Genomic DNA, 17,498 nt, shown 5'->3' with positions numbered 1-17,498 from the left:
TCTCGGCCTCCCAGAGTGCTGGGATGACAGGCGTGAGCCACTGTGCCCAGCCAAGGCTGCGATTTTTATTGTTCCTTGACATCCTCAAGGGAGACCCTGATTTCAGTCAGGGAGGCTGGGGAGGAGGAAGCATCCAGCCCGGTGGGGTGGACCTGTCGGAAATGCTCAGAGACAGGGGCTGAACTTCCTCTCCAGCCTCCTCCAGAGGTCACAGGGCACCGCCCACTCCCACCCACCAGGTCCTGGGGTGACTCCAACTGGACAGAGATCAGTGGAGGAGCGGCCGGTGTTTGGCGAGCTGGAGCCCGTGGGGATGGCTTATCTCTGAGTCCAGACGTGCCTCCGCCGCGTTTCCCTCCTGGGACGTCCCCACCCCAGCCCCAGTGAGTGCGGCTGGGCACTTAGAAACACAGGGCCGGCCACCGGCAGCAGGAGGCTGGCATCCTTCGTGGGGCACACGGTGCCTGGGAAGCTTCGGCCCCTCCGTCTGTGGCTTCTTTTTAGACAGGGTTGCCGGACACAGTGACTCACAGCTGTAATCCCAGCACTTTGAGAGGTCGAGGTGGGCTGATCACGATATCAGAAGTTCGAAACCAGCCTGGCCAACACAGTGAAACCCAGTCTCTACTAAAAGTACAAAAAAATTCGCCAGGCATGGTGGCATGTGCCTGTAATCTCAGTGACTTGGGAGGCTGAGGCAGGAGAATTGCCTGAACCCAGGAGGCGGAGGTTGCAGTGAGCCAAGATTGTGCCATTGCACTCCAGCCTGGGTAACAAGAGCGAAACTCCGTCTCAAAAAAAAAAAAAAAAAAAAAAAAGAAAGAAAGAAAGGAAAAACAAAACCCAGAAGAGATACGTTTCTAAGTTATTTGTGGTAACAACCATAAAACAGACGAGGTCAGCTGGTGAAGCTTGGGGAAGACCGAATTACCTCTCTTTTTGACAGTCGTGTTTTTCCTTTATTTTCATCTTTCGGACGGCCTGTCTTTTGGCTCAGGGGAAGGGTTCCATTTTGCGAGTCCCGTGGAGACAGGACCCACGTGCCTGAGGCCAAAAGTTTTGGGGAGAAGGATTATGGAAGCCTCATGTCCATGTGTAGAAATCGTCATTTTTCTCGGAAAATACCAGCTGGCTTGGGGAGGAGCCACGGAGGTGAGAGGGCAGCTGTGTCTGCAGACCCTGCAAGGCGGCTCCCTCTGCCCCGGCGCGCCCGGCCGGAAAGCCCAGCCTGGTGCCTGGCTGGCTGGGCAGATGACCCGGCCTCCTGCTTCCAGGGGTCATCCGGACTGCAGCCCACCCGGCCTGCCCCAAGAAGGGCCCCCCAACTGCCACGTCCACCCTCGGCGCCCCCCGCACCATCATTCCATCACCAGGGAGGTGTGGAATCCGTCATTCCAGCTCCTCCCCACGGGAGGGGGTCTCCTCAGCTGCAAAACCAATCAAAACTGGTTCTCACTCAGTTCTGGGGCTCAGAAATCTGAAATCCAGATTGGGTGGGACTTGGCTCCCTCGGGAGGCTCGGGAGGCCCCTTCCTGCCTCTCCCAACTTTGGGCAGCTCCCCTCCCCAGTCTCTGCCTCCACCTACCAGGGGACCCCTGGGTTCTTTTCCCCAGTGACAAGAACCCATGTCGCCTGGGCAACCCGGATGGTCCCCTCGCAGCACCCCACTCAGCCACGTCTGCAAAGGCCCTTTCTCTTTTTTCTTCTTTTGAGACGGATTTTCACACTTGCCCAGGCTGGAGTGCAGGGGTGCCATCCCGGCTCACCACCACCTCCGCCTCCCGGGTTCAATCGATTCTCCTGTCTCAGCCTCCCGAGTAGCTGGGACTACAGGTGCGCGCCATCACGCCCCGCTAATTTTTTACTTTTAGTGGAGATGGAGTTTGTTCGCCATGTTGTTCAGGCTGGTCTTGAACTCCTGACCTTAGGTGATCCACCCACCTCGACCTCCCATAGTGCTGGGATTGCAGGCGTGAGTCACCACGCCCAGCCTCATAAAGGCCCTTTTTCTTTTTCTTTTTTCTTTTTTTTTGAGACAGAGTCTCCAACTGTTGCCCAGGCCAGAGTGAAGTGGTGTGATCTCGGCTCACTCCAACCTCCGTCTCCCAGGTTCAAGTGATTCTCCTGCCTCAGCCTCCCCAGTAGATGGGACTACAGGTGCCCGTCACCATGCCTGGCTAATTTTTGCTTTTTTTTTTTTTTTTTTGAGACGGAGTTTCGCTCTTGTTACCCAGGCTGGAGTGCAATGGCGCGATCTCGGCTCACCGCAACCTCCGCCTCCTGGGCTCAGGCAATTCTCCTGCCTCAGCCTCCTAAGTAGCTGGGATTACAGGCATGCACCACCACGCCCAGCTAGTTTTTTTGTATTTTTAGTAGAGACGGGGTTTCACCATGTTGACCAGGATGGTCTCGATCTTTCGACCTCGTGATCCACCTGCCTCGGCCTCCCAAAGTGCTGGGATTACAGGCTTGAGCCACCGCGCCCGGCCTTTTTTTTTTTTTTTTAAGTAGAGATGGAGTTTCACCATGTTGGCCAGGCTGGTCTCAAACTCCTGACCTCAGGTGATCTACCTGCCTCGGCCTCCCAAAGTGCTGAGATTGCAGACGTGAGCCACCGCAGTGGGCCTCATCAAGGCCCCAGGGCCACATTCACAGGTTCTAGGCGACATGCCGTTTGGGGGTCACTGCCCTGCCCACCACACCCATCTCTTCGTGGACCGACCTCTTCCCGGCCTGGACCCTCCCTGTCTGGGTTCCTGACCTTGGCCACTGCCTCCTTCTGGACGCCAGTCAGTCCCGTGGGGACCCATACAGTGCCCTTAGGGTGAAACCCGCACTCCTCCCACCAATCACTGGGGAGTGTCTCAACCACCTGGAAAGTGGCTGGAATTCAAAGCCAAGCCTCTCAGAAAAATGCAAGGGGAAAAATTCAGGATGGGGCGCGGTGGCTAATGCGGGAAATCCCAGCAACAAAGTAAGAATTAGCCCAGCGTGGTGGCTCACAGCCATGGTCCCAGCTACTCTGTAGATGAGGTGGGAGGCTCGCTGGAGCCCGGGCGGTCGAGGCTGCACTGAGCCGTGATTGGGCCCCTGCACGCCAGCTTGGGTGACACAGCAAGAGTCTCAAAGCAAAATAAAATTTTTTAAAATTAAGGGTTGGGCGCGGTGTTCTGCACCTGCCATCCAAGCACTTTGGGAGGCCAAGGCGGGTGGATTAAGAGGTCAAGAGATCAAGACCATCCTGGTTAACAAGGTGAAACCCCGTCTCTACTAAAAATACAAAAAATTAGCTGGGCATGGTGGCACGTGCCTGTAATCCCAGCTACTCAGGAGGCTGAGGCAGGAGAATTGCCTGAACCCAGGAGGCGGAGGTTGCGGTGAGCCGAGATCGCGCCATTGCACTCCAGCCTGGGTAACAAGAGCGAAACTCCGTCTCAAAAAACAAAAAATTAATCACTGGGTATCTCCTATTTTTATTTGCTAAATCAGGCCACCCTAAGAGGGGTGATCCTGAAAAGCCTCTCCTTGGGAAGCAGAAAGGGACTCTTGGACTAAGCAGCGCAGGGGAGTTTTTTTTTGGGGGGGGTGGGCGGCAGGGGGAGTCCCCGGCTCTGCCTGTGGGTCAGAAAAGGCTTTCCAGGGAAAGGAGCAGAAAACGGGGTCTTCAAGTCTCAAATCAGTCACAGGCTTTATTTTGTAAACAAAGATCCCAGTTCTCAGACCTGACCTCAGGCCAGACTGGCGCCTTGCCAGGGGAGGGCTCAGGAGGGGGCGGGCGTGGGGCCAGGCCCCGTGCTTGTTTACAGCCCTGGAGGGGCTTTGAAGCCAGCTGGCCCTGCTGGGCCTCACCCGCTGTCTGTCCTCATTCCGCACGTAGCTTCGGACCCCCACGGAGGACCTTCCAAGCCTGTTGCCAGGTGGGAGCTCTTTGGCGCTGGGTTGGGCAGTTCTGAGTCCCCCGATCCTTAGCCATCCCTGGGAGAGGGTCTCCCAGAGTGAAGCCCTCAGCCCCAGGCCCCTTTATTACAAGTCCTGAGCCTCTGTCCTGCATCTTCCTGCCCTGACAGGGCCCAGCTTCCTCCCTGGATGGGGTTTCTCCACCCCTGCCCACTCTGTGCTGGCCCCTCAGTTACCCACCTCACCACTCCCTTGTGAAACTCCTAGGCTGGAGTGCAATGGTGTGATGTCGGCTCACTGCAACCTCTGCCTCCTGGGTTCAAGCAATGTTCCTGCCTCAGCCTCCCGAACTGCAGGTACACACCACCATGCCCGACTGATTTTTTTTGTATTTTTAGTAGAGGTGGGGTTTCGCCTTGTTAGCCAGGATGGTCTCCATCTCCTGACCTCGTGACCCACCCACCTCGGCCTCCCAAACTGCTGGGATTAAAGGCCTGAGCCACCGCGCCCAGCTACCTGGTCGATAGTTTAAAGCATTTTCACAGATTGTGCAACCATCATCACCATGGCCACTTTGAGAACAATTTCATCACCCAGAAAGCAGCCCGTCCTGGTCAGCCATCACTCCCCTTCCCCTCTCCAGCCCCTGGTGCCTATGCTTCCCCTCCCTGTCTGTGGATGGGCCTGTCCTGGGCATTTCATAGAAACGTGATTACACACTGCGTGGCCTTTTTTTTCTTAATTTATTTATTTAGGTTTTTTTTTTTTTTTTTTTTTTTTTTAGATGGAATTTCGCTCTTGTTACCCAGGCTGGAGTGCAATGGCGCGATCTCGGCTCACCGCAACCTCCGCCTCCTGGGTTCAAGCAATTCTCCTGCCTCAGCCTCCTGAGTAGCTGGGATTACAGGCACATGCCACCATGCCCAGCTAATTTTTTGTATTTTTAGAAAGACGGAGTTTCACCATGTTGACCAGGATGGTCTCGATCTCTTGACCTCGTGATCCACCCGCCTCGGCCTCCCAAAGTGCTAGGATTACAGGCTTGAGCCACCGCGCCCGGCTATTTAGTTTTTTGAGACGGGGTCTCGCTCTGTCGCCCAGGCTGGAGTGCAGTGACACAATCTGGGCTCGCTGTAACCGCCGCCTCCTGGGATTACAGGCATCCACCATCAGACCCGGCTAATTTTTGTATTTTTAGTAGAGACGGGGTTTCTCCATGTTGGCCAGGCCAGTCTCGAACTCCTGACCTCAGGTGATCCGCCTGCCTCAGCCTCCCAAAAGCAACCACTTTATTTATATAACTACGTCCAAATGGTGGAGAGACGTTTATACAAACAAATTATTCATTTTTCTGAGATTCAGATTCGAATGCTGTTTTGTTTTGTTTTTCTTTTTCTTTTTTAACTTTTTTAAAAAGAGTAGAGATGGGGGGTTTCACCGTGTTGGCCAGGATGGTCTCGAACCCTTGCCCTCGTGATCCGCCTGCCTCGGCTTCCGCAGGCTCTGGGATTACAGACTTGAGCCCTCGCTGCCGGCCCAGGATTCATTCTGATAAAATCTGGGTAACGCCCTTTAAACGGCTCAGCACCCCCGGAGCGCACCGGCCTGCACTCCGAGTTCGAAACCAGGGACGGAGAAACGCGCATGCCCCAGTCGCGTCCCCGCAGGCCCCTCCCGTTTCCTAGCAACGTCGCGTCACGCGCGCCGCCGGCCGGCTTCCGTAGCGGGAGGTCGCGCGACCGTGCGCGCGCGTGCGCAGATGCGGCGACCGGCATGCCCCGCGCGCGCCCCGCCCCTGCGTCGCCGCCGTGCGTGCGCGCGCTCGGCCCGCGCCTCCCCCGCCGGTTTTTATAGCGGCCGCGGGCGGCGGCGGCGGCAGTTGGTGGTGGCGGCGGCGCCGGCGGGGACGAGGCGTCATGGCGGCCGTGCGGCTCGTGCTGCTGGGGTTCGCGCTGCTGGGCGTCGACAGAGCCGCCGGAGCTGGTGAGGAGTAGGCGGGGGCGGGGGCGCGGGCCCGCGGGGGCCGGGATTGGAGGCTGCGGGCGGAGGCCGAGGGGTGGACCCGAGGCCAACGGGAGCCTGGGCCTCGGCGCGGGGCGGCCCGGGGGTTTCCCGCGGCGGCCTGGAGCCTGGGGGTGAAGTCCCAGCGTTGGAGGGGAACTGGGGTTCGCTCCTGGGCCTCGGTGTGGGCGGGAAGCCGCTCGCTTGGCGGCGGGAGCTGGGCGGTCCTGCCCGGGCCGGTCTCGGTCTGGGGACGGAGCGTCCTGCTTTTCGACGGCCGCTCCCCGGCGGAGGCGGAGGATCTCGGGTCACCCCGGGTCAGGGCGGTCGCGAAGCGGGTTGCAGGTGCTCTAACCACCCCGTCCCACCGGACAGGAGATGGGAAACCCCGCACTTCGGTGTCTGGAGCCAGGGGTCAGGGGCTGGGCTGGTGCCTGCCCGTCCCGTCCTGCGGGGACTGGATCCCCTCGCCGCCTGGGAGCGTTAGGGTCAGAGACCCCCTCCCCCCGCCTGAGAGCGTTAGGGTCAGAGACCCCCCCCCCGCCTGAGAGCGTTAGGGTCAGAGACCCCCCCCCCGCCGCCTGGGAGCGTTAGGGTCAGAGACACCCCCCCCCGCCTGAGAACGTTAGGGTCAGAGCCCCCGCCTGGGCGCGTTAGGGTCAGAGATCCTCCCCAGCCTGGGAGCGTTAAGGTCAGAGACCCCCCCACGCCTGAGAGCGTTAGGGTTAGAGCCCCCCCCCCACCTGCCTGGGAGCCTTAGGGTCAGAGACAACCCCCCCCCCCGCCGCCTGAGAGCATTAGGGTTAGAGCCCCTCCCCCCGCCTGGGAGCGTTAGGGTCAGAGACCCCCCCCTGCCTGGGAGCGTTAGAGTTAGAGACCCCCCACCCCCCGCCTGGGAGCGTTAGGGTTAGAGTCCCCCCCACGCCTGGGAGCGTTAGGGTCAGAGCCCCCCTCCCCCGCCTGGGAGCATTAGGGTCAGAGCCCCCCACCCCCCCGCCTGGGAGCGTTAGGGTCAGAAACCCCCCCCTCCGCCTGGGAGCGTTAGGGTCGGAGACCCCGCCCAACCCTGAGACGTTCCGGGGGGCCCCCGCGGGCCTGCGCTGTCTGGAGCGGTCATCTTGGCGCCCTCATCTGGAAAAGGGGCTTTTGTCCTCCAAGTGCGCGCGAAGGCTCCTAGCGGGTCAGCCCTGGGGATCGGGAAGGGATTATCGTTCTTCGCGGGATTTGGCCCTGGCGTGCTGCCTCGGGCGTGCACCTGTGCCCGGGTGCTCTCTCGCGCTCTTAAGCCCTGGCAGGCTGCTCCCTCGAGGGGCCCCGCCTGGAACGGAACGCAGAACCGCCCTCCAGAGGCGCCTGGCTTGAGGACACACAAGGGGGTGGTCTCTGGATGCTCCTCCTCGTTTTACAGGCGAGGAAACTGAGGCCTGTGGGGAGCTCATGTTCCAAGGTCACAGGGAACGCAGGAAAGAGTGGGAAAGTCGTTTCTAGCAGACTCTGACAGGGCATTCGGTTTTCAGTGCTGTTGGCAGGAGGGGCCCTGTGCTGGGGGTGGGCAAACGTGGTTTGGAGAGTGTACTTGGGAAACGGATCGAGGTGTGATTTTTCCAGGAGAAAAGCACGACAGCCTTTCTTGCTTGTGGGGGCAGACTGGCTTCCTTTACTGAGTTTCTCATTTGGTTCTGGGTTAAAGATTTATAGTGACCGGCTGGGCTCGGTGGCTCACGCCTGTAATGCCTGCACTTTGGAAAGCTTAGGCGGGTGAATCACCAGGTCAAGAAATCGAGACCATCCTGGCCAGTAGGGTGAAATCCTGTCTCTACGAAAAATACAAAACCTAGGCTGGGCGAGGTGGCTCACGCCTATATTCTTAGCACTTTGGGAGGCCAAGGCAGGCGGATCACCTGAGGTCCGAAGTTTGGGACCAGCCTGATAAACATGGAGAAACCTCGTCTTTACTAAAAATACGAAATTAGCCGGGTGTGGTGGTGCATGCCTGTAATCTCAGCTACTCAGGAGGCTGAGGCAGGAGAATCACTTGAACCGAGGTTGGGCCAGTACACTGCAGCCTGGGTGACAGAGCGAGACTCTGTCTCAAGGGAAAAAAAAAAAAAAAAAAAAAAGATTTGTAGTGACCGAAGTGTTGGGAACAAGGTGCAGAGCCGGAGGATCTGGGCTCCTGAAGGGTCAAGAACAAGGGCTTTGAGCCTCTGTCGGGCATTGAGCCACAGGGGCCTTGGGCAGGGGCCGGGGAGGGGCTCCCTGTTGTAGAGGCTTTGCCAGTGAACTCCAGACCCACTTCTGAGACTTCATCTTCACCGAAGTGGCCCTTTATTGAATACTTCCTGGGCAAGGGCCTGGCCTCAGCACCGTGGCCAGCTCTCTGGGGAGACAGATAGGAGCCCACTGGGAAGGTGAAGGCTGGAGATAAGCCTGCCCCAGCCCTGTGGAAACGGCCTCAGTGTCGGGAGCCAGCCAGGCTTGACTGGGTTTCAGGCACAGCATGAGGTTCCCATATTGAGCTAATCTGACGGCCAAGTGGGTGAAAGACCTTTGGTCTCTCCCTGCTGGGCAGCGTGATTTTGTTCCTCTGGGGCTCAAGACTGAGAATCGCTTGTCCTCAGCAGAAAGCTTAGCATGGGGCTTACTGGCCAGAGCTGCAGCCTGGGAATCAGGTGGAGTCTGTGAAGCTGGGAGCGCTGCTGTGTGTGCGTGTGTGCGCGCGTGCGAGTATGTGCTCGAGCACGTGTTGGGGGTGGGACGTGGGTCCTCATCCTCGGAGCGTCTCTGTGCTTTTAACAAACGCCACCTTTGCTGGGAACTGACGCCTGAAGCCCCGAAGGTCTGGGCTGTGTACACAGCCATGTTCTCCGTGGGGTGGACACTGATGTGTGCTCTGTGTATTCATGACCCGGTTTGCCTCTCCTGAACACGTTGCTTCAGGGGCCTCTGGGGCTTGGGTGGGGCAACTGCCCGAGGTTGGCCGTCCATGCTCCTGTGGGCTTGTCAGAGACTGGGGGCCTGGGTGTGCTGGCTGAGTCCACAGGGCGGAGGGCTTCACCCCTGAGCCTCTGGTGGGAGAGTGGAGAGGTGCCCGCAGACGCCTCCCAGAGCTGTTTTCTCTGGCTTCCGTCAGAGTGCTGCAGTGGGTGGGGAGGAGGGCGGATGGGGGCGGGCGGCCGGCCTTATCCTGTGGGGCTGCTTGTGTACCACACGGCCTGCCTGGCCCTGAGCCCCAGCCTGGCTGCCGAGTGGGCCAGGAGGCAGTGGCTGTTTTTAGATGAAGGTGACTTTACTTGAGAACATGGGTTATGGATCATGTGGCCAGAATCGAATGCTAACCTTTCTGGGGCCTGTGGCTGAGGGTCAGGCACTGCCCCTCCTTCTACTCCTTCTAGTGCTCCTGAGTGGGCTCCTGGCACGGTGGGCGGGTTGCCTGGTGTGGTGGGGGGCTTTCCAGTGTCCCCAGGAGCCTCTGTGGAGGCTTTCTCTTCCTGCAGCCCACACGAGTGGCACTTCAGTACGCAGACACCAGCACCATCAGCGTGCGGAGGGCCCACGGGTGGTTGTTCTGTCAGAGCCCTTTGGTCCCTTTGGGAGTGACGCAGGCCACCCGCCGAGAAGGTAGCCGACCCAGTGGCAGCACGGGCACCGGGGCAGGTGGCCCCTCGGAGCCTTGGACTCTGAGGCACAGGCTGGCTCGGTTTCTCACAGGGCGCCTGGGCATTCCCGAGGCTGGAGGCTGGATCACGGGGGCCTCTTCAGGGCCTGGGGGGAAGGTGGGTGGCGGCAGGTTGGCTGCAGGCCGTCGTTCCTCCTCTCTGCCCCGTTCCCTGGCCCTGCCCTGCCTGAAGGTGGGGTGTGTTGGCTCAGGAGCCAGCCCTGCCTTAGCACCCCATGTGAGGACGGTGAGGAGGATGTGGAGGGCAGCCTCGCAGGGCCGGAGGAGGAGAGGAGAGGAGGAGAAGGAAGAGGAGGAGACGGGCCACTGTGGGGCCGGAAGGAGCCTGCCAGTCGGGCTGCCTCTGGCTGCACTTCCTGCCCTGACTCGTCTCTCCCGGCTCTGCACGTTGCTGCGATTCTGCAGTCTGGGAAATGTAGGTTACCAGGAGGGGACCCTTTGTGAAAGTGGCGCTGCCAGACATTTTCCCCTCCGGAGGTCAGACGTGAACATCCCCTGTCCCCGGGGCCTTGGGGCCCGCGACATGTGCGCTGCTACGCAGCCTCGGAGCCGCGAGCTTGCGTGTGTGCCTGTGTGCTGTGTGTCTCTGCATGCATGTGTTGTAGCGGTGCCTGGGACCCTGACCTCAGAGGGTGTTCTAGGAGGGCTGCCCAGTCCTGGGGGGAGTTGCAGGTGGGTGGGGTGCACCCATTCCCCGTGCTTCCTCTGGGTGTTCTAAGAGGGGCTGCACGGTCCTGGCAGGAGGTGGCGCAGGTGGGCGAGGCATGTTTACCCTGGGTGCTCTCGGGAAGGGCTGCACAGTCCCCACGCCCGCTCCCTGTGCTTCCCCTGGGTGGGGCAGTTCCTGGCAGGCGGGTGCCAGGCACAGTGGGAGGGTCCATGTGGATTCTCCTGTGCTCCTTTTGGCTCTGGGGCCTTCCCTTCTGTTTTAAAGGAAGGGGTGGTGGGGTGCCAGAGTTAACGGCCCCTGAGGCCCTGCCAGCTCCGTCTTACCAAATCCTCTTCTATGGGTGGCTGCCCTGAGATTGCTGAGGACACAAGCACTTTCCGCCTGCAGGCCGTCCTAACAGAGCCTGAGTGGGGCCTCCTGGACAGAGCCCGCCTGCCCCTGTGGGCTTTGGGATTTGGTTTTCTCAGCAACTCACTGGATCTCTCGGATTGGGGTATCGGGCAGAAGGCAGAGGACGCTGCCCTGGGGACCCGCGGTCTGGAAGTTGGGACAGCCATGCCCACGGTCCTCTGACAGAGCGGCCCCTGGGGCTTAAACTCCTGGCCGTTCTGCCCAGTTTCATGGGTTTTGTGTTTTAAGCTACGTGTGGTTCCTCATTTCTGCCGTCAGAAGCCAGTGTGGCTGTTGGGAGGGTGGGAGTCGGGGGGACATCTGCGGTGGCTCCCATGGTCTTTCTCATGCGCTGCCCTGTGGCAGCCGAACCCCGTCACTCTCCCACAAGCTGAAAGGAAGCAGCTTCCCCCCAGCCCCGGCTGGGAGTCCTGTGGGCAAGGCCTTCCGCAGGGCAGCGCTGATGAGGCCCTGCGCCCGCTCTCCCTGCAGCCGGCTTCGTGCGGGCGCCACTGTCCCAGCATAGGCGGGCGGGGGGCCGTGTGGAGCTGCACTGTGAGGCCGTGGGCCGCCCGGTGCCGGAGATCCAGTGGTGGTTCGAGGGGCACGGGCCCAACGACACCTGCTCCCAGCTCTGGGACGGCGCCCGGCTGGACCGCGTCCACATCCACGCCACCTACCACCAGCACGCAGCCAGCACCATCTCCATCGACACACTCGTCCGGGAGGACTCGGGCACCTACGAGTGCCGGGCCAGCAACGACCCGGACCGCAACCACCTGAGCCGAGTGCCCAGGGTCAAGTGGGTCCGCGCCCAGGCGGTGGTGCTGGTCCTAGAACGTGAGTGGCGGGCGCCTCCCTCCCTGCCTCCTCGGTTCCCTCCTGTGCCGCTCGTCCCCGGCTCCTGCTGGTAGAACCCAGACGCCTCCTGCCCCTGTCTGCCCCACTGGGCCCACCGCTGGGACAGAGGGGCCCAGACCCAAAGGGGTGGGCTCGCCCTTGACTGCCAGCAGCACTGGGCGGGCAGAGCTCTGCCCTGCAGGAGGTGGGTCCTTGTCCTCCCTCGACCCTGTGCCGTCTGTGCCGCCGTCCCTGTCTGCTCCCCCGGGCACCTGCCTGGCTCCTTCCCTGAGCCTCCGTCCACACTGCCAGCCTGAGGGGCCCTCCAGCCTCAGTCCAGGCTTGCTGCCCTCGGAACCTTCTGTGTCTTGCTCAGCGTCTTGTTCTAAGGGATTTTCATATTCAGTTCCTAACCGGAACATTGTGCATTAACCAAGAGATTTGCTCGGTGGGGATTGGCAGGAGAACCAGGGTGCTCCCATCAGCCTGGAATCAGGGGTGTGGATGGGGTCACCTGGGTCCCTCCTAGAAAGGGGCCTGGGAGCCCCATCCAGGGGGCAGGTCTCCACCAGCAGGCATCTGAGGGGCCTGCGAAGGAGGCAGCCTTGGCCAGGGGGCAATGTGGCTGTTTTTTCGGACAGGAATTTCCAGTTTGTGCCGGGGCTGCTCAAGAGCTCTGTGCCCTGGTCCCTACTCAGGGACGGGGTGGGTGCCTTGTCTGTCCCTATACCTGGGGCCCAGCCTCCTGTGTCTCTGGACAGGAGCATCACTGGGTGGAGCCACCGGGTGGACACTCCCCTTGGGGTGTCAGGGCCACGGTGTAGTTTCAGAGCTGAAAACAAGTCGTTGAGGGAGGAGCTGCGTGTTCCTGGTGTCAGGCAGGCGGTGCGGGCTGTGCTCCCCCGCTCTGTGCTGACTGCGTCTCCGGGCCTCGCAGCTGGGGTAGTCACCACTGCCGTAGAAACCGTCGGCTCCAAGACGCTCCTCACCTGCTCCTTGAGTGACAACGCCACAGAGGTCACCGGGCACCGCTGGCTGAAAGGGGACGTGGTGCTGCAGGAGGATTCGCAGCCCGGACAGAGGATGAACTTGGAGTGAGTGCCGGACCCCGCGACGCCGCTGAGTGGCCTTCCCACAGCTGTCTTGCTGCCAGCGGCCTCTGTGGGCCATGAGAACAGGCTTGATCCAGGCGGAAGTTAGGGATCTGCTCAGACCCCCGAGAGGGAAGCCCCGGGGGGATCCTGAGGGACGCCCCTGGGAGCTAAGCTGTTGCTCCCTGGCCGGGTCCTTGGCTCAGGTGCGACTCCCGGGCGCATGCTTCTGACACGAGAGCGCCACCCTGAGGCCTGCCCCGCGCGGACCCCAGACGCCAGCCACGGTGGCCGGAGCCTCATCCTAACTGTGCTGGGGCGGTCCTGGGAGCATAGAGCCTTTTGTTTCCGGGTCGCTGGGAAGATGGTCACAGGGTGTGGGGTGCAGAGTAGGGACCAGAGGTGTGGGTGCATCTGTCCAGGGGCGGGGGCTGTCTGTTGATTTTCTCACCGCTTCCTGTGGGGTCTTGCCAGCCTGGCTCTCCCTGAGCCTGTGGGCGGCCAGGGCTTGTGCTGAGGTTGAGACTTGCTTTTTCACTGGACCCTGGGTCCTGGGAGGCGTCCTGCGGAGCCGGCACATGGCTCACCCGCCTGCTGTGCCTGCAGGGTGGACCCCGATGACCGCTGGGGAGAGTACTCGTGCGTCTTCCTCCCTGAGCCCACGGGCAGGGCCAACATCCCGCTCCGAGGTGAGTCCGAGGCCAGGGCTGCCGGGCACCGCCTACTGTCCAGCGCCCGGAGAAGCTGGAGGGGAATGGCCTCTCCTGTGGGCCCTGCGGTTCCAGGCCTCTCTCTCACCCTCCCGTCAGGGCCCCCCCGAGTGAAGGCTGTGAAGTCGTCGGAACACATCAATGAGGGCGAGACGGCCATTCTGGTCTGTGAGTCCAAGTCTGCGCCTCCCGTCACCGACTGGGTGTGGTACAGGATCACTGACGCCAGGGACCAGGTGAGGGGCTGAGGGGCTGGTGCTGGGGGTCCCGGGCTCAGCCCTCAGGACCCGGCGTGGGACCGGGGCTCAGGGTCCCGGGCTCAGCCTCTCTGTCCTCGATCCCCTCAGGTCATCGTGAACGGCTCCCAGAGCAGGTTCTTCGTGAATTCCTCGCAGGGCCGGTCCGAGCTGCACATCAAGAACCTGGACATGGAGGCCGACCCCGGCAGGTACGCCTGCAACGGCACCAGCTCCGAGGGCACCGACCAGGCCGTCATCACGCTGCGCGTGCGCAGCCACCTGGCCGCTCTCTGGCCCTTCCTGGGCATCGTGGCTGAGGTGCTGGTGCTGGTCACCGTCATCTTCATCTATGAGAAGCGCCGGAAGCCGGATGATGTCCCAGATGGTGAGCCTGAGCCCCCGCCCACATGCCCTGCCCTTGGGGCCACTCCTGGTCAGTCTCTGGACCGCCACTGCTGACCCAGAGCTTGGGACCAAGGAGCCCCAGGCAGGGAGTTCTGAGACCCTGAGGTGGAGGGTCCGTCCCAGGGCGGCTGCGGCTCAGGCTCAGTGGGCAGCGGGCTTGGACCTGGGAGGAGGGAGAGGCAGCAGCCCCGTCCCGCAGCCTCACCCGGCCCTTCTTTCCCTCACTTGGCTGCAAGCTGGCGTCCTCCGTGGTAAGCCGGCCCTCGCTGCTCCGCTGGACTTTGAGGCAGCTGCCGAGAGCCCAAGGCTGTGGCACCAGGGAGCCCTGGCCTCTGCACGATGGGGCTCGGGGACCCGAGGTCGGCCCTGGGTTCCGGCAGCCCCTGCCTGCCGCCCCACACAGCTGTTCTGCCCCTCGGGCTGCGTGTGCTGGGGCGAGGCCCGTGTGGCGCCTGTGGCCGCGGCTCCTGGAAAGCGCTGCGGGGCAGGGGTGAGGCCCACACGTGGGGCCCTGGACAGCTCTCTGGGGAGGGGCTCAGGAGACAGAAGCTCCGCATGGCCGAGGCCGATGAGCTGCCCGGAGCCACCCCTGGGGACACCGAGGGCGGGGCGCGCGGCACAGCTGCCCGGTGGGGCCAGCGCTGACAGGCTGTCCTCTCGTCTTCTTTTTCATGGTGGCCATCCCTCTTCAGATGACGACGCAGGTTCCGCACCCCTGTAAGTCCTGGCCGTGGGGCTTGGGGGTCCTAAGGAGCCGCTGCCTGCTGCCCTGGGCCTTTAAAACACAAAGGCAGACCCCCAGGCTTCCGTGCTCAGGGGTCCTGGGGGACTGGGGCGGGCAGGGGTGACTTACAGGGGGTGACTCTTGGGGGACACCCTCTCACCCGGCCCCTCATGCCCCAGGAAGAGCAGCGGGAAGCCCCTGAACGACAAAGGCAAGAACATCCGCCAGAGGAACAACTCCTGAGCCAGGTGTGGTGGGCGGGACCAGGGGCGGGGGGCAGGAACTCCTCCCGTGGACAGTGGGTTTGGGGTAGCGGTGGGTTTCCTGGGTCCCACCTCTGGGTCGCTGAGAGGGTCCACTCTGAGCGCCCCTTCCCTGCCCCCAGGTGGCCCGAGGACACTCCCTGCTCCCATGTCTGCTGCAGCTGGAGCCCACTCCCAGTTCTTGCAAGATTCCAAGTTCTCGCCTCTTAAAAGAAAACCCACCCTGTAGATTCCCACCGTATGCTTCCTCCTCCTCTTTTTTTTTTTTTTTTTCTTTTTCTCCCTTAAAAAGTAGGGTTTTGTACATTCAGGATTTTGTTTAGTTTATTCCTCCTTAGCTGTTTCACGAGAGCCCAGGGAGTTGCTGCGTCCCATCTGTGGCTCTTTGAGTCATGGCGGGGTGGGGAGGCACTGCCAAGTCCTTGCCCTTCGCGGGAGGTCACAGGTCACCCGAGGGCCCGCGTCCTGCCTGTCTGAAGCCAGTGCTGTCTGGGCGCACCTTGCGCTTTGATGTTTCATTTCCTGAAGGCCCCAGGTCTGTGTGTGACTCAGCCTCAGGGACGATTCTGATCTCTTGGCCACAGGGGACTCGCCTGTCCACACTGACAGCGACCCTGTCCTGGCCTCAGGTGACCCCCAATCCCCCTGTGTCTGTGCGTCCGGGGCCGGCTGTCTGGGCAGCTCTGGAGGGGGTTTGCCGGGGAGCTGGTGCCATAGCCAGGACTCCAGAACCGCAGAAGCCCCTCCCAGCTCGCCCCTCGGAGGGCGGCCGGCTCCTCACAGCGCCAAGGCTCACGTGGGAACCCGTCTACTACCCACCACCACAATAAAGATGCCCCACCCTCACCCTCTCCTGGCTCCTGTCTGTGCCTATTGGGGTTGGGTCACCCCTGGGCTCTGGTGGCCACAGCAGGGGCCCGTCCGATGCCAGGATTTTGCAGCGAGAACGGGTCTGCTGAGATCCGGTGGGGGCTGGGCTGCTGGGGGCACGGGCTGGACAGGGCCTAAGGCTGTCAGCAGACTTGGAAGGTGGCTGGGACTGCCCGTGTCTGAGAGCCTCGCAGAGCGTGGGCGCTGACTGGAGCCTTCCTCAAGCCTGTTTTTCTTCTCTGATGGAGGCTGAGGTTTTCTGCTGCCTGCCCTGCCCCAAAGCTGCCCACATCCATCCTCCTGGGCAGGCTGCTCCGGCAGGGTCCGGGGGTGGTCCTGGTGGCTCCTGGAGAGCAGGTGTGTGAAGCTGGGCCTGAGGCTAAGCCGCCTGACGCCTGCCCCCAGCACATGGAACAGACATGGTTGCTGGGCTGCGGGGACCAGGAGCGTGGGGTGGGGAGGTCACCAAGGCACAGGGCCAGTGAGTGGGTCTGGAGGGAGGTTGGCAGATGCTGTCAGCCTGCAGCGCTGGGCCTAACTCTGGTCTGAGCGGGGGTCTCAGGGCTGGCAGAAGACACTGGTGGGTTCCCAGAGAAGCCGGGGGTCAGGACAAGAAGGCAGTGTTTCAATGTTGGGGAAATCGGCGTTTTAATGTCACAGAGGCCAAGAAACATGACCCATGGCCTCAGGCTTTCCACGGCTGTGCCAAGGGTGGCAGCCCCTCCCAGCACTGATCCTGTGTGCAAGGCCGGCACCCAGCCGCGCTCCGGGGCTCCCACAGCCCTGCAGGCGCTGAGGCCAGCGCCGGGTTCTGCAGCCGGGCCCTCCCCCCAGCTGCCACGAGGCGGCGCCACGCGCCCGCGCTGAGCGAGGCCAGCAGGTCACCGAGCCCCCGCGCCCTGCAGCCCGGTGGCCCCTCCTCCTCAGCAGAGACCCGGAGTCCCAGCACCACCCGATGGACGTGTGCTCAGTGACCCGTGGATGGGGTGCTCACTCTGTGTCCACTGATTAGGCGCCCGTAGTATACCTGGGTCGAGGTTGTGCATGGACAACAGGCAGAAGGGTCCAGTGGGGTGGAGACGGTGCCACCAGGACGACGGGCAAGGGTCGTGTTGGGTGGGCATCACCGGACATGCGGCCCAGATGAGCCCCCAGCTCAGTCTCCCCCCACCTCCCTGCCGGGCTCCATCCTCCCCAAGGGTCCCAGGCCCTGCCCATCTTTCTGCTGCACCCCAGCCCCAGGCGTGGGCCCGCGGTGCCTGTGGACGCCCGTGTTCTGTACCGGATGGAAGGTGCGGGAGTTACAGGTCAGGGCAACCTTGGGAGACAGACGGGCTTCCCGGGGTGCCGACCAGCAGATGGGCCTGGGTCCCTGCGGGTTCATCCCCCTGAGAAAGCAGCCCCGTGCCCTGTGACAGGCATTCAGTGAGCGCCCGTGGCATGCAGCCCTGTGCCAGGTGATGGGCATTTAGGGAGCGCCCGTGGCGTGCAGCCCCGTGCCCAGTGACGGGTATTCAGTGAGAGCCTGTGGTGTGCAGCCCCGTGCCCGGTGACGGGTATTCAGTGAGCGCCCGTGATGTGCAGCCCGTGCCCCGTGATGGGCATTCAGTGAGCGCCCGTAGCGTGCAGCCCCGTGCCCGGTGACGGGCATTCAGTGAGCGCCCGTGGCGTGCAGCCGTCGATGTCCACCCCATCACTGGGTGTTGGTGGCAACTCAA

The 17,498-nt window shown here is 62.0% G+C and overlaps 1 protein-coding gene and 1 long non-coding RNA gene across 3 annotated transcripts in view; one reads left to right on the top strand and one right to left on the bottom strand.

Annotated features, from left to right (window-relative positions):
- LOC141581055 (uncharacterized) overlaps positions 1–17,498 on the bottom strand; it is a 139,350-nt gene that overhangs the window by 49,766 nt on the left and 72,086 nt on the right. The gene's annotated exons all lie outside the window — the stretch shown is intronic.
- On the top strand, positions 5,700–15,761 carry BSG (basigin (Ok blood group)). 2 transcript variants are annotated; one of them, XM_039466886.2, is made up of 9 exons: positions 5,700–5,881; positions 11,131–11,478; positions 12,416–12,572; positions 13,176–13,258; positions 13,379–13,515; positions 13,627–13,903; positions 14,616–14,640; positions 14,827–14,895; positions 15,033–15,761. In XM_039466886.2, exons 1-8 carry the CDS (start codon positions 5,815–5,817, stop codon positions 14,888–14,890), a joined length of 1,158 nt encoding a protein of 385 aa, XP_039322820.1. In that variant the 5' UTR covers positions 5,700–5,814; the 3' UTR covers positions 14,891–14,895; positions 15,033–15,761. The 2 variants fall into 2 exon arrangements, with proteins under 2 accessions (XP_039322820.1, XP_039322819.1); XM_039466885.2 differs by lacking the exon at positions 11,131–11,478 and having other exon boundaries at positions 5,706–5,881.

This window comes from Saimiri boliviensis, chromosome 14 (assembly GCF_048565385.1).
Source record: "Saimiri boliviensis isolate mSaiBol1 chromosome 14, mSaiBol1.pri, whole genome shotgun sequence".
Lineage (NCBI taxonomy): Eukaryota > Metazoa > Chordata > Mammalia > Primates > Cebidae > Saimiri > Saimiri boliviensis.
This window is presented reverse-complemented; position numbering and strand designations above follow the sequence as displayed.